This window comes from Rutilus rutilus (genome assembly GCF_951802725.1).
Source record: "Rutilus rutilus genome assembly, chromosome: 3".
NCBI lineage: Eukaryota > Metazoa > Chordata > Actinopteri > Cypriniformes > Leuciscidae > Rutilus > Rutilus rutilus.
In genome coordinates, this window is record NC_140211.1 from 55,088,771 (window position 1) to 55,110,701 (window position 21,931).

General features: G+C 41.6%; 2 protein-coding genes across 2 annotated transcripts; both read right to left on the reverse strand.

Annotated features, from left to right (window-relative positions):
* Positions 1 to 217: 217 nt before the first annotated feature.
* Positions 218 to 2,989, reverse strand: bola3 (bolA family member 3). The gene is made up of 4 exons (XM_084405570.1): positions 2,796 to 2,989; positions 2,465 to 2,594; positions 2,296 to 2,384; positions 218 to 887 (listed from the first exon to the last, which is right to left on the reverse strand). Exons 1-4 carry the CDS (start codon positions 2,823 to 2,825, stop codon positions 822 to 824), a joined length of 315 nt encoding a protein of 104 aa, XP_084261696.1. The 5' UTR covers positions 2,826 to 2,989; the 3' UTR covers positions 218 to 821.
* A 1,065-nt stretch (positions 2,990 to 4,054) lies between these two features.
* Positions 4,055 to 20,174, reverse strand: bco1 (beta-carotene oxygenase 1). Its single transcript, XM_084405325.1, has 11 exons — positions 19,930 to 20,174; positions 17,478 to 17,606; positions 17,194 to 17,323; positions 16,578 to 16,725; positions 15,099 to 15,240; positions 13,169 to 13,386; positions 12,801 to 13,052; positions 12,506 to 12,608; positions 5,157 to 5,251; positions 4,881 to 4,992; positions 4,055 to 4,737 (listed from the first exon to the last, which is right to left on the reverse strand). Exons 1-11 carry the CDS (start codon positions 19,991 to 19,993, stop codon positions 4,583 to 4,585), a joined length of 1,548 nt encoding a protein of 515 aa, XP_084261451.1. The 5' UTR covers positions 19,994 to 20,174; the 3' UTR covers positions 4,055 to 4,582.
* Positions 20,175 to 21,931: the final 1,757 nt, after the last annotated feature.

The window sequence follows — 21,931 nt, forward strand, 5'->3', positions numbered from 1 at the left end:
CTATCCGAACGAACCGATTCGCCTAAATGAATCAGATCGAATGCTTTCATCCACACTGGAAAGCAGAGCATCATTATGTCTCATACGGTACCCAAGTAAACTACAGTACCGTAAAACTAGTAATAGCATACGTAATTTAACAAAACTTGAGGGGAAGAAGGGTTCAAATAAGCACTTTCATTGTTATGGGAATTAGTTCAAAAAAAATAAAAAAATATTGAGGTTAATGTACCTGTATTCAATTGGAGATACAATGCAACATACTTTTAACGCTTTCTGTGTTAAAAACACAAATGACATCTAGTGGTGAAAATGGTTTCTGTAGACCTAATATTACAGAAGGATTTGGTCATTTTAAAAGTACAATCAGTGAATCAATTACATATTACATCATAATTGTCCCTACAATCAATCTTGTGCCACACAAGTTTGCCAAGGAAAGGGAAGCGACATCATTTAATGGATCGACAGACTTAAATACAGAACAGGAAAAAACAGATAACTTACAAAGCTACTTCAAGTGCAATTTTACACAAACAATGACCTGTGACTGAAGATTCAAACAATCCACACGTCTTTTCTCGCATTTATAGGCAAAAACAATATTACATTCTTTTATCTTGTGCGTTTACAGCATTCGTGAACCATACCTTGTATATCTTTTTGTAACTGTACAGCTTTCATTCATAAAATCTATCAAGTATTTTCCTGCCACTGTTATAACTCTGCTTTATTTATTAAGGAGACAGACAGATGTGTGTGATACTATATTGTAGTGAGACAGCAGACCGACACAGTGTGAGAGTGACGCTGAGAAGCTCCTACTTTCTAGGAACATCAGTGAATATGCGAAGACCGTGCATGGCTTTAATCTCATCTTTAAGAGCCTGTTGAAAGACAAACCACAGATTATAATTTACACTTAATTTAAAGGTCATAATTTTCATCTCTTTTCTCACAGTGTCTGAAATGATTTGATAAAGGATTCGGTCTCTCTAAACCCCTCCTTTCCAAGAGCTTCCTCTGCTCTGATTGGTCAGACGGGCCAGTCTGTTGTGATTGGTTGACTGCTTACAGCACATACGAACAGGAAAGATGGCGTCGGTTTTGCCGTATCAATTTGAGCCTGAGTCTCATCCTTTTGAAGTGCATCACAGTGGATTTGCTTTTGCAGCGCAGAAAACAGAGTCTTCTTGACACATTGACAACATGAACCACACTCTTCCAGTCTCAGTGTTTGAGGGTCAAAGTAGACATTGTTCGCTGGCAGCCAATGAAGACCATGGGCTGGCATTTTGCAAATTTGTTACAAACCTACGTAGGTTCATTCAGGAATTGAGACTGAAATTACAGAATTGGTTCTTTCTTTGGGGAGACAGTAACTCCATTTATCTGCAATTTGATCTTTGAAACTTTGAACACTGAAAATTCTTTCCATCACAGGAATAAATTACATTTTAAAATATATTCAAATAGAAATCTTTTAGCCTTGGTGAGCATTATTCCAATCTTGTGACCAAATATTATATTATAAGAATATTAAGCAACACTTTAGTTTAGGGTCCAATCAGAAATGTTTCTTGAGAAAATTCAGCTTTGATCACAGGAATAAATTACATTTGAAAATATTCCAAAAAAAACAACAACAAAAAAAACAGTTATTTAAAATTGTAATAATATTTGACAATATTAGTTTGTTTTGTATTTTTAATCAAATAAATGCAGCCTTGGTAAGCATAAGAGACTTATTTTAAAACACACAGATCGCAAACCTTTTAACGGCAGTGTACACGTACACACACACACACACACACACACATTCTTGTACATCTATCTTTATGAGAACATTCATTGACACAATGCAATCTCTAGCCGCTTACCCTAACCTTGCTCATCACAACTAAGTGCCTAACCCGAACCCTTACCCTAAACTTACCCTAAACCTCATTATAACCTTATCCCTAAAACCAAGTCTTGACCCTCAAACAGGCCTTTAAAGGGCTCTCAGAAAGTGAGGACCGGCCAAAATGTCCTCACTTTACTCTCTTGGTCCTCACTCCAATGGTCTAAAACTCAAACTGGTCCTCACTCCTCACAAAGATAGTTGTACAAGTACAAGTACAAGTACACACACACACACACACACACACACACACACACACACTTTTATGTTAAGTGATATTAATTGATTTGACAGCAGTATAAAAAGCTAAAAGATGTGAACTATTTACTGCTCTATTATACTGATTATGAATTATGAATACTTCATAATTATGAATACTTCATTTAACTTACCTGATTGACTAACTGGTGCTGTTGTACAGTCCTCTTTCCTTTAAACTCGTCCGACTCGATGTGTATCTCGTACATTGCACCACAGCCTCCTGAAATGAGCCCACATATATGAATGCACATTACCTAACTGCCTAAAGATAATATCAGATCATTTAAAGTCAGGACTCACCTGATATATCCACAACCTTGAGCGCCGAAGCCTGAGGAAACTTCTCCTTTAATACTTCAGTGATTCGCACCTCTCCATCAGTCAGACTGGACGAGGAGCGCGAGATTACATTTCTACACAACGTTTGAGACTAAAAACACAGGGAAACATGACGGTAAATGATTACAATATGACATTATGCCTGGTATTGGACAAGGTGACTTTAGCTCACTGCGTGGGTCCACAAACGACTCTCTCACATAAACACTAATGTACTAGCTAGAACTGTCATCGTGGCGTATAGCAAAATATACGAGTTAAAATAAAACCAAGACAAGATTGAGATATTTACGTTGTATCTCAGGGCTCTGAGCAGAGACATGTTGGTGTCAGACAGGTCCTCAATTCATCAAAGTATAATAAAATAATAAACAAAGCCTATATTAAGCTGAAAACACACTTGACAAAGTCATGTCCTGTTCAATTCCAGCGCGCGTCTCAGGAATATGTCGTCATCACGTTTAGGTTCTCACCTCTGGCGCCCCCTAGTGATCAAAATGTAAATTATTTTATTTTTTCATTTACGGCATTAACACCACCAGCATTTTTTTTTTTTTTTTGAACAATACAATTTAACAAACTCAAGTAGGGAACAAAAATATGCATATGAAAATATACACAAATAACGTAATCAAATAATTGTGTATATATCCTTAAACAGGTCCATGTGTATAAAAGAAAAAGTAGCATATTCAGTACATGAAACTAAAGCAAAATCTTCAGACCCTTAAGGGGAAAAAAGAAATTAAAATTAATGTAAATATAATTGAGGCATGTACAAAATCTTAGAAGAAAAGAGACTCATACATGACTTTATACAATTCACCAGGGGATTGATTATCTTTGGCTATGTATTTTACATTATTTTTAAAGCAGGTTAAAGAGGGTTTACTGTTATTTAATTTGCTTTTATGCATATTTACCCATAATAATAATAATGTTTAACATCAATAACATCTTTTTTTGAGAGACCAGCATAAACCAAGACCTGAAATAAATTTAGTAAAGGAATTTCAGGACCAATATTTAGCCAGCCGTAAAGATCCTGCAAGAAATGCAATGTGACGGGGCGCAAATAAAATAAATAATAATAATAATAATAATTTGTTCAATGGTTTCAGGCTCCATAAATCCACAAAAATCTACTTCAAAACAGAATCTTTTCCGTAAGCAGCAGGATAAACATTATTGTGTCCTTCATTTTAGGTACAATTGGCCATTTAAGGTAAGTGTTTTTCTTTTCTTTTTTTTTCTAAATATGTCATTATCAAAACAAATTACTTTTACTGGTGTGTACAATTTAATACATTTCCTATTACTTTGCACTTTTTATCCCCAATGTACACGTCGCCAATCTTCAACTCGGGCAACTTAAATACATTTGAATATGTAAGAGTGTTTTGTATTAGTTTTAATATAAGAGAGATTGCTCTACACACTATTAACTTCTCTAAAGGATTACATTTCTCCATAAATTAATTAAATTGTATAAATTGACCAGCTTCATCTCAAAACAACAACATATAAAACTTCTTCTTATACCACTCTTGTTGAATAATGCATTCCTGTTTATTATAGTAAGGGTCCTATTATTTATAAATGGGGGGGAAAATGGTGAGATTCAAGGGATTGAATCATCCTATTGATTCAAATCTTTTAAATCGATTCCCTAAAAAGATTCATACTGGCTGGTATTTAAACCACCCTAAAGTTCTGACAATTCAAACACTGGCTATCACCATTATTACAGAATAATATCTTCACTTTATGATTGCTTTATGCAAGCAAAAAACACAGCACAACAGGTCACATATTTGTTTGATATTACTAAAAGCAATTAATGACCTTTCAAGCAGTACTTTTTTATTTTTATATATACGTTTATGTTATTCACAAACAAGCAAACAAAGCACGATTTGTAGAAACATTTTTACAGTTATTTATGCATGGTCCACTTTACAGCTGATAATACAGTACATTTTTGACAACTTTGTAACTAGACCATCAAAATATCAACATTTAAAGGACATTCTCCATATCTCTGTGATTATGCCTAGACAGCTGGCAGACATGAAACTCTTAACTACTGTCTGGTATGAAGTAGCCATGCATGTCCATGTGAAACTCTACATCTACACAAGCCCGGGCAACTTCTTTGAAAGACTTGCCATCAAGCATCAGCAGAAAGCCACCCACCCTTGGTTTGGCGTTTATGATAACTGTCAGGATTACACCTAAAAATATGAAGAAAAAAAGAGACAAGTTGAGCATTTAAAAAATATTAAAACACCATTAACATTTAATTAAGGTGTACATTTTTTGAGACAGTCGAAGCTGACTGATTTGGTCATATTTATTATGAAAGGCAGTAACTAACCATCATCTTCATCAACTGCACCAGGCCTGGGAATGAAAACGGGCTCTGATGTAAACCCGTCCTCTCCAGTCCACTCAAGCTGCTGCTTCGTTTCAGTATCAAACTTTACAATCTGTAAAAAATAACAAAACAAAAAAAAAGGTCAGTTCTGATTGGCAAAAATGTGTTCCTGTCGCCAGGCCTGGGTTTGATTCTTATGGAATGCATTTACTGATAAAATGTTTTAAAGTCCTGCCAAGTTCATAAATGTTTTGTCAAAATGAACAAGATCAATACCTTTGTGGCCACTGGAGATGTGTCCACACAACACATGTAAGAATATCTGTGCTTCTTTCCATTGAAATTGTAATTAATTCTTGGAAGTTCGACACCTAAATGCAAAACATCAGTTTAGAGGTTAAAAGAGTATTACAAATAAATAAAACTGTGAGACAGATAGACAGACAAACAAACAAACAAACAAACAAACAAACAGATACTGTACACAGACAGACAGATACTGTACACAGACAGACAGATACTGTACATACACAGACAGACTGATACTGTACACAGACAGACTGATACTGTACACAGACAGACAGATACTGTACATACACAGACAGACAGATACTGTACATACACAGACAGACAGACAGACAGAGTACAGACAGACAGATACTGTACACAGACAGACAGATACTGTACATACACAGACAGACAGATACTGTACATACACAGACAGACAGACAGAGTACAGACAGACAGATACTGTACATACACAGACAGACAGATACTGTACATACACAGACAGACAGATACTGTACAGACACAGACAGACAGACAGACAGACACAGACAGACAGACAGACAGACAGACAGACAGTGTACAGACAGACAGATACTGTACACAGACACAGTCAGACAGACAGACTGATACCGTACATACACAGACAGACAGTGTACAGACAGACAGATACTGTACACAGACAGACAGACAGACAGATACCGTACATACACAGACAGATAGTGTACAGACAGACAGATACTGTACACAGACAGACAGACAGACAGATACCGTACATACACAGACAGATAGTGTACAGACAGACAGATACTGTACACAGACAGACAGACTGATACCGTACATACACAGACAGACAGTGTACAGACAGACAGACAGACAGACAGACAGACTGATACCGTACATACAGACAGTGTACAGACAGACAGACAGACAGACAGACTGATACCGTACATACACAGACAGACAGTGTACAGACAGACAGATACTGTACACAGACAGACAGATACCGTACATACACAGACAGACAGTGTACAGACAGACAGATACTGTACACAGACAGACAGACAGACAGATACTGTACACAGACAGACAGACAGATACCGTACACAGACAGACAGTGTACAGACAGACAGACTGACTGATACCGTACATACACAGACAGACAGTGTACAGACAGACAGATACTGTACACAGACAGACAGATACCGTACACAGACAGACAGTGTACAGACAGACAGACAGACAGACAGACAGATAGTGTACAGACAGACAGATACTGTACACAGACAGACAGATAGTGTACAGACAGACAGATACTGTACACAGACAGACAGACATACACCGTACATACACAGACAGACAGTGTACAGACAGACAGACAGATACTGTACACAGACAGACAGACAGACAGACAGATTGATACCGTACACAGACAGACAGATACTGTGCACACACACACACACACACACACACACACAGTGTGGCATGGGTTTTGGTGGGTGGGTAATTGAGAATGAATGGGGAAAGTCAAGTGAGAGATGACAATGCCTCCATCATGCTATGATTGGCCTATTACGTTGTTTACACGATAAATCCTGCCTTTCATTTTTGAATGCAGATTCTGCTTCCGCAAATCGGTCTGAATAAATAAAGGTTGGTGTTAATGGGAAGACTTATTAACAGGCAAGTAAGAACGCACCCACGTCACGTAAAAAATTACACTTGATGGATAGATCAATCCGACAGACAAACAGATAGATAGACAGAAACACACATATACATACAGGTGAAACTTGAAAAGTTTGAATATTGTGCAAAAGCTCATTTATTTCAGTAATTCAACTTAAAAGGTGAAACTAATATATTATATAGACTCATTACATGCAAAGTGAGATATATTTCAAGCCTTTATTTGTTATAATTTTGATTATTATGGCTTACAGCTTATGAAAATTGTCAAAATTTCTCAGATTTTGAATTTAGGGTTTTCATAAGCTTTAAGCCATAATCATAAAAATTATAACAACTAAAGGCTTGAAATATATCTCACTTTGCATGTAATGAGTCTCTATAATGTATTTGTGGCGAGGGGGGCGTGGTTTTGCGAAGTCTGTAGCAGGAGAGAAAGGAGGGGGCCGATCGGTGAGTAAGTAGGTCAAGTGCAAAATGATGAACACCTGTGTCTGATTGCAGTGATTGGCGTGGAGAGACTGGATATAAGCCAGCATTCGGGAGGAGATGAGAGAGAGAGTTGGACTGGAACACTCACACGTTTGCTGCTGTCCTGAGAGAGTGATTGTCTGTTTGTTATATGTTTACTGAGTGCTGTGCCGAGCACGGTGAACGCGCTACGTGCGCACCTTTTGTTTTGTTTATTTATTTTGAGTAATAAAATAGAGTGTTCCAGTCAAGCCGACCCCTGTCTTCTTCCTTCCGTGCAAATATATATTGAACCTTTCTACACTGGTGCCGAAACCCGGGAAGGAAGAAGATCGCGCCATGCAGACCCCGCCAGGTACGCCATTTGCGGACATTATTCAATCGCTCGCGGGTCTTCACCAGGAGCAACACCAACATCTGCTGGCCATAAAGGAGGAGCAGGACAAAAGGTTCGAGACGCTCCTCCGAGGCCAGCATGAAGACCGCGAGCTGTTCCGGAGCTGGATAGACCGGGAGGTTAGGGCCGTCCCCCCATCATACAAAGACTCGTCCTCGCCGATACCTCTCAACAAAATGGGCCCGGAGGATGATCCGGAGGCTTTTCTGGAGCTGTTTGAGAGGTCGGCTGAGGACCGGGGATGGCCCTCTACGGACTGGCCAATGCGGCTGATACCCCTGCTGTCCGGAGAGGCGCAGGTAGCCGCACACCAACTGCCAGTCCAGAATCTCCTGGTCTATCAGGATTTAAAGCGGGCCATTCTCCAGCGGGTTGGCCGGACTCCGGAACAACATCGCCAGAGGTTCAGGACGTTGGACCTCGAGGAGTCTGGCCGACCCTTCATCATGGCCCAACAGCTCCGGGACTCGTGCCGCAAGTGGCTGATGGCCGACGGAAGCGACGTCGAGGAAATCATCGATCGTGTGGTGCTGGAGCAATTCGTGGCGCGGTTGCCAACGAGGACCGCGCAGTGGGTCCAGTGCCACCGCCCGACGTCGCTGAACCAGGCCATCCAGCTGGCGGAGGATCAAATGGTGGCGTGCCCGGGGGTCGGCGAACCCCTACCATCTGCTTCTCTCTCTCTCTCTCTCTCTTCCCCCCCCCCTAAGCCCTCTCCCCTTCCCAGGTACCGGGGGAATCTGCCGCCGAGGCCGGCTCCAAGGTGGAGGACGGGGGGTGCTGCGGAGCCAGTATCTGCCCCCAGGCCTCTTCCCCGGGGAGGGGGCCCATCAAGGGGGGGATTCTCTCCCCAAGCTGCTTCTCCTCTCTCTCCACGCCAATCCCTTGACCCGCTTCCTGCCACTGGAGCGGCGGGGAGGCCCGGGCCGGCTTGTTGGCGCTGCGGGGACCCGAGTCATTTTATCGATCGGTGTCCGGTGATGGAGGTGGGGACACTGATCCGGGTCCCCGACGCGCCGCAAGCTGCCCCTGATCAAGCTGGCCTGTACCAAATACCTGTGAGTATAAAGGGGGGTACTTTTCAGGCTCTGGTGGATTCAGGCTGTAACCAAACCTCTGTCCACCAAAGCCTGATTCAACCTAAAGCATTGGATAATGGCCGCATGGTTAAGGTACGGTGTGTGCACGGGGAAGTGGTGAATTATCCGTTAATGCCTGTGGATATTCAATTTAGGGGACAAAGGCATAGTGTGGAGGTGGCGATTAACCCGCACCTCCGGCATCCGCTGATTTTGGGGACAGATTGGCCAGCGTTTAATGAATTATTGGGTCATTTATGTGCGGATGCTTCTTGGGTAAAAAAAGATAAGAGGAAGGTGGCGATTGCTCAGTTAGGAGAAGCTGATCCGGAACCTCTGGGTACTGGTTCAGGGGAACAGAGCGCACTGGAGAGAACCATCCTCACAGAGCGCGATGATTTTCCCCTGGAACAGTCCCAGGATGACACGCTGAAACATGCCTTTGATCAGGTTCGCTCAATCGACGGCCAGCTTCTCCACACAGACCAGCCGCTCACCTATCCGTATTTTACAATCATAAAAGATAAGTTGTATCGGGTAACCCAAGATGCCCAGTCAAAGCAGGATACAACTCAGTTGTTGGTACCTAAAAGCCGTCGGGAAATGCTTTTCCAGACGGCTCATTCTAATCCAATGGCAGGGCATTTAGGACAAACCGCGACACTTAACCGTCTCATGGCCCGATTCTTTTGGCCGGGCATTCACGAGAATGTACGCAAGTGGTGTGCGTCTTGTCGTGAATGTCAGTTGGTGAATCCACCGGCCAACCCAAAAGCACCATTGTGCCCTATTCCGTTGATGCAGGTCCCCTTCGAACGAATTGGTATGGACCTCATCGGGCCATTAGAACGGTCAGCACGGGGACATCGCTTTGCTTTAGTCCTAGTGGACTACGCAACGCGATATCCTGAAGCAGTTCCGCTTCGCAATATTTCCGCAAATAGTGTGGCGAGCGCTCTGTTTCAACTAATCTCCCGGGTGGGAATCCCGAAAGAGATTCTCACCGATCAAGGCACGGCGTTTATGTCACGAACGATACGCGAACTTTACGGATTATTGGGCATTAAATCGATCCGGACCAGTGTCTATCACCCACAAACAGACGGGCTGGTCGAACGATTTAACCGCACTTTGAAATCCATGATCCGAAAGTTCGTACAGGAAGACGCCAAAAATTGGGATCGGTGGTTAGAACCCCTCTTGTTCGCTGTACGGGAGGTCCCGCAAGCCTCCACGGGGTTTTCCCCCTTCGAGCTTCTCTATGGGCGTCAGCCCCGCGGGGTGTTAGATGTCCTTAGGGAAACTTGGGAGGACGGACCTTCAGCTAGTAAAAATGAAATTCAGTATGTCCTGGACCTGAGAACAAAACTCCACACTTTGGGGCGGCTGTCACGGGAGAATTTGTTACAGGCTCAGGACAGGCAAAGTCGGCTGTACAACAGGGGGGCTATACTGCGTCAATTCACACCGGGAGAAAAAGTGCTTGTATTGCTTCCTACCTCTAGCTCAAAATTACTCGCAAAGTGGCAAGGACCTTTTGAGGTTACACGGCGAATTGGAGATCTCAACTATGAGGTAATACGAACAGATAGGGGCGGGGCACATCAAATTTACCACCTCAACCTGCTTAAAAAATGGTCTGAGGTGGAATCAGTGATGCTGGCGATGGTGGTGAGCGGAGAGGAGGATCTCGGTCCAGAGGCGAATGTAAAAACGAAATCTCTCGCCCTGGCCGCTGGGGGAGACCACCTCTCACCATCCCAGCTCACTGATGTGCATAATTTACAAGCAGATTTTGCTGATGTGTTCTCGCCCCTGCCTGGTCGGACGGACCTCATTCAGCACCACGTTGAGACAGAGCCGGGCGTGGTGGTTCGCAGCCGGCCGTATCGACTGCCAGAGCACAAAAAGAAAGTTGTGCAAAGCGAATTAGAGTCGATGCTAGAGTTGGGAGTAATAGAAGAATCTAACAGTGACTGGGCGAGCCCGATAGTTTTGGTTCCTAAAACGGACGGCTCGATCCGGTTCTGTGTAGATTACAGGAGGGTGAATGCTGTGTCGAAGTTCGATGCTTATCCAATGCCAAGGGTTGACGAATTGCTTGATCGGCTGGGTACTGCTCGATTTTATTCGACATTGGACTTAACCAAGGGATATTGGCAGATCCCCTTATCTCCATTATCCAAAGAAAAAACAGCTTTCACCACGCCGTTTGGGTTACACCAATTTGTCACTCTTCCTTTCGGGTTGTTCGGGGCTCCGGCAACGTTTCAGCGTCTGATGGACAGGATTCTCCGACCGCACGCTGCATATGCCGCTGCCTACTTGGATGATATCATCATCTATAGTGGTGACTGGCAGCGTCATATGCAGCAGGTGCGGGCTGTCCTGAAGACGCTGAGACGAGCTGGGCTCACGGCCAACCCGAAGAAGTGTGCAATTGGGCGGGTGGAAGTAAGATATCTGGGCTTCCACTTGGGTCATGGACAAGTGCGTCCCCAAATTGACAAGACAGCAGCAGTTGCGACTTGTCCGAGACCCAAGACCAAAAAGGAGGTTAGACAGTTCCTGGGGCTGGCGGGTTATTACAGAAGGTTTGTGCCTAATTATTCGGACCTCGCCAGCCCGCTGACTGATCTAACTAAAAAGGAGGTACCAGATACGGTCCAATGGACGGAGCAGTGTCAGCGGGCTTTTACCCAGATAAAGGCTGCTTTGTGTGGCGGACCGCTCTTACATGCCCCTGACTTTTCTCTCCCTTTCATCCTACAGACCGACGCGTCGGACAGGGGGATGGGCGCGGTCCTGTCCCAGGAGGTGGAGGGTGAGGAGCGGCCGGTGCTGTACATCAGTCGGAAGCTCTCTAAGAGGGAGACGGTGTACAGCACCATAGAGAAGGAGTGTTTGGCCATCAGATGGGCCGTTCTCACCCTCCGCTACTACCTCTTGGGACGGGAGTTCACCCTCTGTTCGGACCACGCTCCCCTGCAGTGGCTCCACCGCATGAAGGATACCAACGCGCGGATCACTCGTTGGTATCTCGCTTTACAGCCTTTTAAGTTCAAGGTGATCCACAGGCCGGGTGTACAGATGGTTGTGGCTGACTTCCTCTCCAGGAGGAGGGGGGGGGGAGGCTGCAGGCCGGATGGCTCCCCGGCCTGAGTCGGGCGGTGGGGGTATGTGGCGAGGGGGGCGTGGTTTTGCGAAGTCTGTAGCAGGAGAGAAAGGAGGGGGCCGATCGGTGAGTAAGTAGGTCAAGTGCAAAATGATGAACACCTGTGTCTGATTGCAGTGATTGGCGTGGAGAGACTGGATATAAGCCAGCATTCGGGAGGAGATGAGAGAGAGAGTTGGACTGGAACACTCACACGTTTGCTGCTGTCCTGAGAGAGTGATTGTCTGTTTGTTATATGTTTACTGAGTGCTGTGCCGAGCACGGTGAACGCGCTACGTGCGCACCTTTTGTTTTGTTTATTTATTTTGAGTAATAAAATAGAGTGTTCCAGTCAAGCCGACCCCTGTCTTCTTCCTTCCGTGCAAATATATATTGAACCTTTCTACAGTATTAGTTTCACCTTTTAAGTTTAATTACTGAAATAAATTAACTTTTGCACGATATTCTAATTTTCGAGTTTCACCTGTACAGACATACCTGTACATACACAAACACACAGAATAAAGTCACCCCGGTGTCATTAGCTTACCGTCACAGAGAACTTCGCCCTGACACAGAACTTTCCCATCTTTCTCCTTCACAGCACTAGCTCTTGTGTATTTAAGTTTGACCAGATCTTCACCGGTCTCACCCTGAGTGTCAAAGAAAACATTATGTTCATTGTCTATGATCAGAGGCTTTGAATACAACATAATAAAGTAGATTTCCATTGATGGAAATGTCAGTGTTTGCATGGCAGCTTAAAAAAGACAAACCCTAACCAGAATGTTTGTCATACATGAATACACTGCTGCCTTGCAAACACTGTTACCCACATACCGTACCTTGTCACTAAGTGGCAACACAAATCTTCTGCACTTGGGCTTGACATATATAGCATTATTGCCCATCTGCTCCTTCAGCTTGTCCAGGTAAAACATATCATACAAGCTGTTGTCATCATAGGCGATCACATCGAAAACAACATGCCCATCATCTTCAAAGGCATTGACATGATGGTAGACAGCCATCGCACCCGTGTAGAATTTGGTCCCAACTTCCTTCTTTGTCTTTCGGTCAATAAGATGAATCAGGGTCTAATGAATATAAGAGGTAAAAGTTGTTTAGAGATGCCAAGTAAACGGTAACATTGTCCTGCTGACAATCGAGTGACCAAACGTGCATTCAAATATCTGAAAGGGTTTGTCCTTACGCTGTCTTCAGGGTGGAACTTCATGCAGCTGGCCCAGCTTACCCTCCTCAGGTAGGCTGTGGCCATTTTGAGGATATCCAGCTTCAAGGGCTGTTCGATAAAGATGAAGTAGTTGTCGGTCATGCCAAAGCTGTGGTAATAACTGGGTGTGAGGAGAGAGCGGCAGGGCACGGTGCACACGACCTCAGCGTTTTTCAGTGGAGACCCGTCTGAGCTACCTGAGAAACAATTGTTGAGGGTTGGTAGTTCTTAGCATAGGAGAAACTGAGCTTTTTTGCGAAGCAATTGATTCGGTTTGTTCAAAGTTTTCGAAGCGCTCGAAACACCACACACTGGCAACACGTGCTGGTCAAAACGTAAAAGCAACAAAAACCACTTAAAAACCTGTCAGACACCTTTTAAAAATTGTGTTTGAAAGTGTTTGATTGACAGGCGATTTGACCAATCATAATCCGCCATCCGCCGAATCCGCCATTTTTGTCCGACAAAGCAGTCAGGAGAGTTAGTAGATTAACGTTGGAGGATTTGAACTTGAAAAACGGAGTGTACTGACGTCTTTCCGCGGTTAAAACAACATTCCTTGTGATGTTCATTCATGTTTATTTGATGCTATAAATTAACTAGAAGGAAGAGATGATCGGTTCACGAGCAGCTTTAACTGAGTGATCTGTCAGACACATTAAAGAGCCACAAAACGGTATTTATTGTTTAAATTTCTTAAAGAAAAATGACCAAATTTGAAAGATGAGACTTTGTTTCATATCAAACATAACCTGGTCTGTCCTGTCTGTCAGCGCGTTGTCAGTGTCCTCTCTGCTCCGCAATGTATTTTTTAATCTACAAATCATCTAATACCATTATGTAAGTGTCTGTAAGTGTTCTTATTTTAATTTGTAGGGCTTCTTTTGAGCGTTTTAAGGCCCTGAAATACTTCAAGCAAAATCGAAGAACAAACAGGTGCGATGTGAATTTCATTCAAAATTCATTTGGAGTTTGTTTCAGGCAAACTTTGTGCAAAAGTTTGCTCCGGCTGGTAAACATCGTCGAACTACCGTTGGTCCGTGGTGATTATGTAATAGGTGTGTGTGGCTCTGAGGATCTGCCTTCTCTGACGTGGAAATCTTCTCTGGTTCATTTCATCGAGGTCAGACACAAATAAAAACATGAACAAACACATGCACGTCGCTACGATCCGATGCTTTCTTAACTGCTGTTTTCTCACCGCTGTCATTTTTGCTGTGTTTATTTTGTTATTGAGAGAGAAGCGTGCAGCACGTATTTACATATTCATGTAAACAGATACTGTTTGTATCATGATGTTCGCTAACAACAAACCACTGAAAAGGTATCTCAAACTTCTTTTTACCCCTAAGTGAAGAACCAAAAATGAATTTATTTAGTGGGTCTTTATGGAGGGCTTGTCTGATTAGATCAATAAGAGACAATATACTACTATTGCCTTTTATTATTCTACAAATGTAATATTAAAAAAGATCTACACTATCCAAGATCAGGTAAAACCATAAAGATACAGGTTCTGAAATCACCCCTAGTGGCAAACCATTTAAATTGACACATTTATGACAAAGCCATGCATCGTTTACAGAAATCATGTGACTTTGGCAGTTCAATACACACTCTGTACTGCTGGTTCTAAGCAGTGTTTTAAAGCTCCCATCACTGTAATGCTTAAAGATGAGGCATGTCATGTAGCAGCCACTAGTAGCATTAAACGGTATTGCAAAAACAACCATTTTTACACGCAAGCGATTCTTGCCTCTGCAAAACTCAAAAATTAGCTACTCCCAAATCTCTATGAAACAAGCAGGCTAAGTTAAGTTTAATACTTGGGGTTATGGATTGGAACAAACCCCTAAGACGAGTAATAGTAATGTGCACCGTGAAACAGAAATAATGGCAGCATACTTACTTCCTCCTGCAACCTTGAACAAAGTGTATTTGGTTTTGCCCTTCTCTGCAATGCATGTTCCCATACTGTAGCTATTTCCCTCTTTATCATAATGCGTGTGTGATGCCACAATATTGACAGGAAGGTGTTTCAGGTAGTCCACCTAGAGGGGCAACAACAATATTCTCTGAGAACATGTAAACAGAAATGAAGAACAGCATTACAATCATGACAACTCTCAGAATTGGTTTAGCATATAAATGACGCTGTTAACGCATTTGGTCTTGGCGAACTAGATCTGCTTCGCTTCTGCCGCTACAGAGCAAGTATGGACTTGCTACTGCCAATAGATACACAGACACACTGCTGTGAGCATTTAAGATATGCTGCTGCTGCATGAATGAATAGACATACATAAACCCTATAGCGGATCTAGGCAGGTGGAGCTGGGGGAGGTGGAGGGTTTCAGAGGAGCTCTGATAGCACTGTAGGACTTCCATACAGCAAACACTGAACCAGACTATTTAAAGGGATACTCCACTTTTTATGGAAATAGGCTGATTTTACAACTCCCCCAGAGTTAAACAGTTGAGTCTTACCGTTTTCGAATCCATTCAGCCGAACTCCGGGTCTGGCGGTACCACTTTTAGCATAGCTTAGCATAGATCATTGAATCGGACAGGACCATTAGCATCTCTCTCAAAAAAATTACCAAAGAGTTTCAATATTTTTCCTATTTAAAACTTGACTCTAAAACTTAAAACTTACACAGGAATGAGAGTATAGTTCCTAGCCATATCAGCCTAGAAAATCACAACTTTTTATCTTCCGTCGGTCTTAGTACACGATGTAACTACAGAAGAGTCAAGTTTTAAATAGGAAAAATATCGAAACTCTTTGGTCATTTTTTTGAGAGAGATGCTAATGGTCCTGTCCGATTCAATGATCTATGCTAAGCTATGCTAAAAGTGGTACCGCCAGACCCGGAGATCGACTGAATGGATTAGAAAACGGTAAAACTCAACTGTTTAACTCTGGGGGAGTTGTAAAATGAGCCTATTTCCCAAAAAAGTGGAGTATCCCTTTAAAGTCCCCCTGTAGTTAATAATTTTATCCCTTAAAACTCATCTTTGATCACCGAAATGACATATTTTAAATTTGTTTTCCTTGAAAAAAATTCTTTATGCCTTAAAATAGCTTGAATCTACACCCTTGCCTCATTTAGTATACTCGGTTCTGTATACAATGTAGTTTTAAAGAGAAAATACTCAGCAATGGTGTTGACTTATGAATTTGCACATGGTTTGTCTTAAAGCATATTAAAAACACCACATAGGCATATAAACAGCATTAAAAGCTTGATTTTCACTTGTTGAGCAAGAAATCTCATTGGCTGCGAATTCAGCAGAGGCCAATCAGCTTGTGCGATGTACTGTAGCGTGATCAGCCTGTGCCAAGTTTCAAGACTAAACTAGATATATTTACAAGCAGTATTTTTACCTTTTCTTGAGTCTCTAAAGTGATGGGGTCAATTTTACGAATATAATTGGTTTCAGATGTAGCATGGTAGTCATTTCCATATCTGATTATGTTATTGGCACAGTTGTCAGTGAAGTCCGGGATGGTGTGGCTGAGGAAGGTGATCACTCTGAAAAGAGTTAAAAAGAACAATTAGTTCACAAATAACACAGTGCTTATACATTATATTATTTTATTATATTATATTATATTATTTAACATCTGATGAGCAGTTTTAGGTGAAAAGAACATTAAAATCTAACTATTCTTATAGTCACTAGTTGAATTTTAGCTGATTGTGTTAATAGGTTTTATAAGATTTTCAATTCACATTGGCTAATTTGAGTGTGATCCATAAAAATGGCTAAAATTCATTGGTAAGGGTCAAAATTTAAATGTAAGAATCATTAAAATCTAAATTTGAGATATAGTAGTATTCCTCCCTATAATTAAATTAATGATAAAATATCCCACAAGACAATAATTAAGGAGAGATTTCTTTCCATTTAGGGTTTAATGCATTGTAACTTTCCATTGAATAATCAAGTTTTTATAAATGCATGATTCTTTCTGAATCAGTTGCAGTAACGTTACTTACTTGGAGAATATATTTTTGCATGGGTCTGGGTACGCCATGGTCCCCATCTCTGACACCACTATTCTGTTGGCATGCATGTTGGATTTGTAGGTGTCGCCTTGAAGATATTTGCTCCTGTATGTTACCTCTCCTGAAAATTAATCAATAAATAATAAACTCAAACTCAAACAGAAGGCTATGAAACAAGAACTGATTAAAAAAAGACCACCCGTGTATCCTGTGTTTTCAGATCAAATGTTGATATCATATCTTAGGCTTTAACTAGTAAGCAATACAGTAAATACCTTTATTAATTGTGAAATTGTGCAAAAGTGCCATTCCATCAAACCAATGGTTGTATGAGGTCTCTCCCACTGAGAAAAGGCCGGGTCCATTGCGTATAAGCGTGCCTTGCAGCCATTCAGGAACCAAGCCTGCAGAGATGATGAAACATGTTTAAACTGGAGTTAAAGTGGAGCAGTTCGGTCTAATTCGCTGATTATATCCACTTCTCTGTCCAAACCATCTGCTATTAAGCTAATAGAACCATTCACAAAAAAGAAAATTGGTAAAGACGTCCTCCACAAGCACTTAGCTTAACCAGAACCATAAATAGACACTCCTTAAGGCACCTAAAACAAATTCATCTTTTCTCAGTTTTCTGGCCTTTTCTGTAATGTACACTTCTGCTCAAGTTGTGCACCATTCTGGTTTACTACTGAAATTAATTCAGCATTATGATTATACTAAAATTGTCTGTCTCTTTATGATAAATTGATTCTATTTCTGCCTCATTTTTAAGTGAATAAAAGCATCTGCTAAATGAATAAAAAATAAATCCAAGTGAAAATATTCATAAAGATTTTTAGGAGTGGAATTCAAGCACTTTTCTAGCACTTTTAATCAGTGCAGCTGGTGTTTTACAATAATAAAAAATCCATATTCATAATTTGCTAAATCTGTCCTGTTTAAGAGCTCATTCAATCATCAAATAAATAATCCAGTCAAGACAAAATAAAAGTTCAATGAATAATCAGATGTATATTACATACACAGTAAACTTTTATATGAATGATAGACCATAGCAATAAAAAAATCCACTATTGCATTGCTTTCTAAAAGAGGGAGGAAAACGTCAACTTAATTTAAACTTAAATTATTATTATTATTATTATTATTTTAAATTGACTACAGCAATTAACATTTTGTCAGAACCTTTAGTAAACGACATGTTATTTTGTTTAGTTGTCTATTCAGAATCATGGGAGAATATTCAATTTAAAAACAAAACAAAATGTGATTCTTAATTTATTAAGAATCATGCAGCTCTGTCTTACACTATAATGAACTGTATTTGTTAATGAGTAAAAAAAATTTAGCGCTACTATTTTAATCTTTTGGCTGGTAAAGTAATTTAATACAAAGATATGAAGTGAATGAAGATATGAAATATGAATGCCTTAGGTGATTTGGTCACCATGTGAATGACAGTATACAATGATGTATGTTCTAGTGTGGATTTTAACGTATAGCCTACACAGCAACCTATTTCACAATGCAAATATTTGTCCAAAGTAAATGAGCTATTATGGAAGATGACGCCATGTCCAGCACTTGATACCTAAAAACGCATTGCCTCAGAGATAGTATTCCACACGCTTGTGTTTATATCTAATCATTTCAGGTTAATAAATAAAGGTTGCTTTAAAGGTGGTTGAGGAGAGCTGATCATTCACATGTATTTTTGTTTGTGCTTGCACTCCTTCAACACAATGAGACTCACGATCCACGACTCGAGCTTAAATAAACGTTACTTTAAAAAAACAAAACTTACTGGACGTTCTAATGAAAAAATATCAAGCATTTTCAAGGAAGATATTCAATATTCAAAAGTAGTCAAAATGGACAAACCTTGAAAACACCAAACATTAAAATCAAGCATTTTTTTCCAAGTCCAAGCACAAAGATAAATTGCTATAATTCCTCGACAGAAAAATAAGTTGATGAAATTTTCTAGGTCACATAATTACTGTATGTAAAACAACACATTGGGCAAGTCTAGGCCAGATGGTAAGGCTGTTATAATAAAAAAGTATATATACACAGTATATTAAAATGACTTTTAGTAGATTTGAATTTTGTTCACACAAAATCAAGAGACTGTGTAATTCTATTTAATGGACAAACCATGAGAAAACCTGTATTTTGCTATATTTTAAATGACCAAATTATTTAATATGCAGTGAATTTTAACAAAAACAACACTGGGAGTGTAACAGTTCCTTTAAAAACTTGGTATACAAGTTACAAATTATGAACACATTTGTTACAAAGAACGTTAACTAAAGTTATCCATTTAATTTACGACACGAAGTAGCCTAGATACTGCAAGGCATTTTGTAGCAAAATAATTTAACTGGCTCTAAAATATAACATACAAAATTGTGCATTTGGATCCGTTCTCGTTCAGTAGTTATTTCTCTGACATTATATATGGACAGAGGTAGATATAAATATAAGAAAAAGCACATATCCTATCGTGAAAGGTGTAGCCTAATATGTTTACAATATCACAGAGGTTTACCTCAGACGTGCTGCCTCATAGAAAATAGGCCTGCAATAAAACTCTAAACTCTAAACTCAAAATGCATGAATGTTTCGTGTTTCGCGCAGAAGTTTTTTAGTAGCCTACTTGGTTTATCAATAAACAAACGGCAGCGATTCACGACATTTGCTACCGACTTTTCCTCCACCTACCTTTTACTTCAGCTTTGATGGGCTCCGGATGTTCTTCCTTGTTTTTACCATAGTCGTACTGCATTTTCCCCGCGTTGTCCAAAGTTTCTCCCTAGAAGAGTGTCATTCAGTTTTCGAACACAAACTCTCTATAAAGCTTCAGGAAGATGAAAGCTCCGCCTCTCGTTACAGGACTTATACAGATATTTACAATGTGCAAACTTCTCTTATTCTTATCTCCTCATTACTATTACTGCCGTGGCTTCGGGATTGTTCTTGAAAATGTAAACAAGTAGGCTACAAATTGTAGTTATCCAATTACAAAGATCACAGATAAGCAGGTCAATCTGACCTTCAAAGCATGAGAACTGCAGAATTGTTAATGGAAGAAAGCTAAATTAAAGGGGATATTGTCCTGTTTGGATTTTTGGATTGTCCTGTTCATTTAATTGCAAAAAAAGATGACTGAGTTAAATATGAAAAAGTAAGGTCAGTCAGGCTATTTAATTTTTTTGCAGTTCTTTTTGTGCATGTATTGTGCTGTTATTGAAGCATTTTATTAACAGGGTGATGAAGACAAAAGGATCCAGTTATATTGAGTCATATGAAGTGGGTTTGCCTCAGGGAATGTATAGATCATTTGATTTAGGCCTACAGTGCTTTATTATACTGACTTGATCTCAGTAACATCCTATAATCAGAAAATTTTGCTGCTGAAAAAAATTAATTGCGGTGAATAACATATTTCTACAATTAAATTGGTAAACTAAAAACATCGACTTTTAAAGTCACCATGAAATCAAAACGGACATTTCCTAGTTCTCTTACGAGAGGTCTCTCGTACTGCGTAATAGCTTACGCTAGGGGAAAAACTCTTTTCCGCGAGATATTGATATATATATATCCTTAATTTTGTAATAATGTAAAATGCGTTGTGGCAGCATGCAGACATAGGCGAGATGGCTCGCGCGCCCATTGGCTGCCCTGCGGCAACTGCAGCAGCCTATCGAGAGAGGCCCCTCGTGACGTCAAATCCAATTCACTACGTCACGTCCCGCCGAAACAGGCGTGGCTTGGGCCTATAAATATAGCTCGACAGGCTGGAGAATCAGATTTTTCATCTCTTCAGCGAAGCTCACGCATCGCTGGATCCCGAGAGGAAGAAGCCGTGCCATCTGAGAAAGCCTTCTGCGGGACGAGCCTTTGCACCTGAAGCCGCTGGCCGACAACTCGCCGCCTTCAGTTGCCGTTCCTGCTACGCTATCCGGTGTCTATATCCTTTTTCTCTGCTAGTGTGTGTTCGCCACTGCGACTCACACTCTCTGCCTAAAAGAGCCGAGCGTCTTTTTTAAGATGTCTCGTCCCTTCTGTGGCTCGTGTCGAGCCCCACTCAGCGACAGGGACCGCCATGTCATCTGCGTTTCCTGCCTGGGTGAGGATCACGCAGCGCTGACGGCGGCTGCCCTCACTGCGAGCTGATGCCCATGGTGACTCTGAGGACTCGCCTGGCATCTTTCGCCGAGTCTGCACCTCCGCCCGCTGTGGTGCCGCGCCGTAAAAAGCGCCGGTTCCGGAACCTCCTCCAACCCGCAAAAGCTCGCCGGTTCGCCCGCCAGCTTCGCCGCCTGCTTCACCCGAGTATCTTACTGCCGGACAGCGGTCGCCGCCTGCCGCCGCTTCCGTCATGGATGACGACGAAGAAGCCGTGTGTGTGGAGGATGACAGCTGCTCTCTCCTGGCGTCGGGCAGTGAGGACTGGTCAAGCTCTGTGGATCTCGCCCCCTCTGTTCGCCAGCCTTCTGGGAAAAGAGCCAACATTGAAGCAGAGCTCATGCGTCTGCTCGAGCAGGCCATTGCGAGCCTCGGCCTTGAGTGGTCTACGCCCGAGGAGCCTGCGCACAACCGGCTGGACGGTTGCTTCCTGCAAGGGGACCGCACTTCGCCGTCTTCAAGACCCGCGCCCTTTCTTCCTGAGCTTCATGAAGAAGCCGCTAAGTCTTGGAACGCCCCCTTCTCAGCCAGA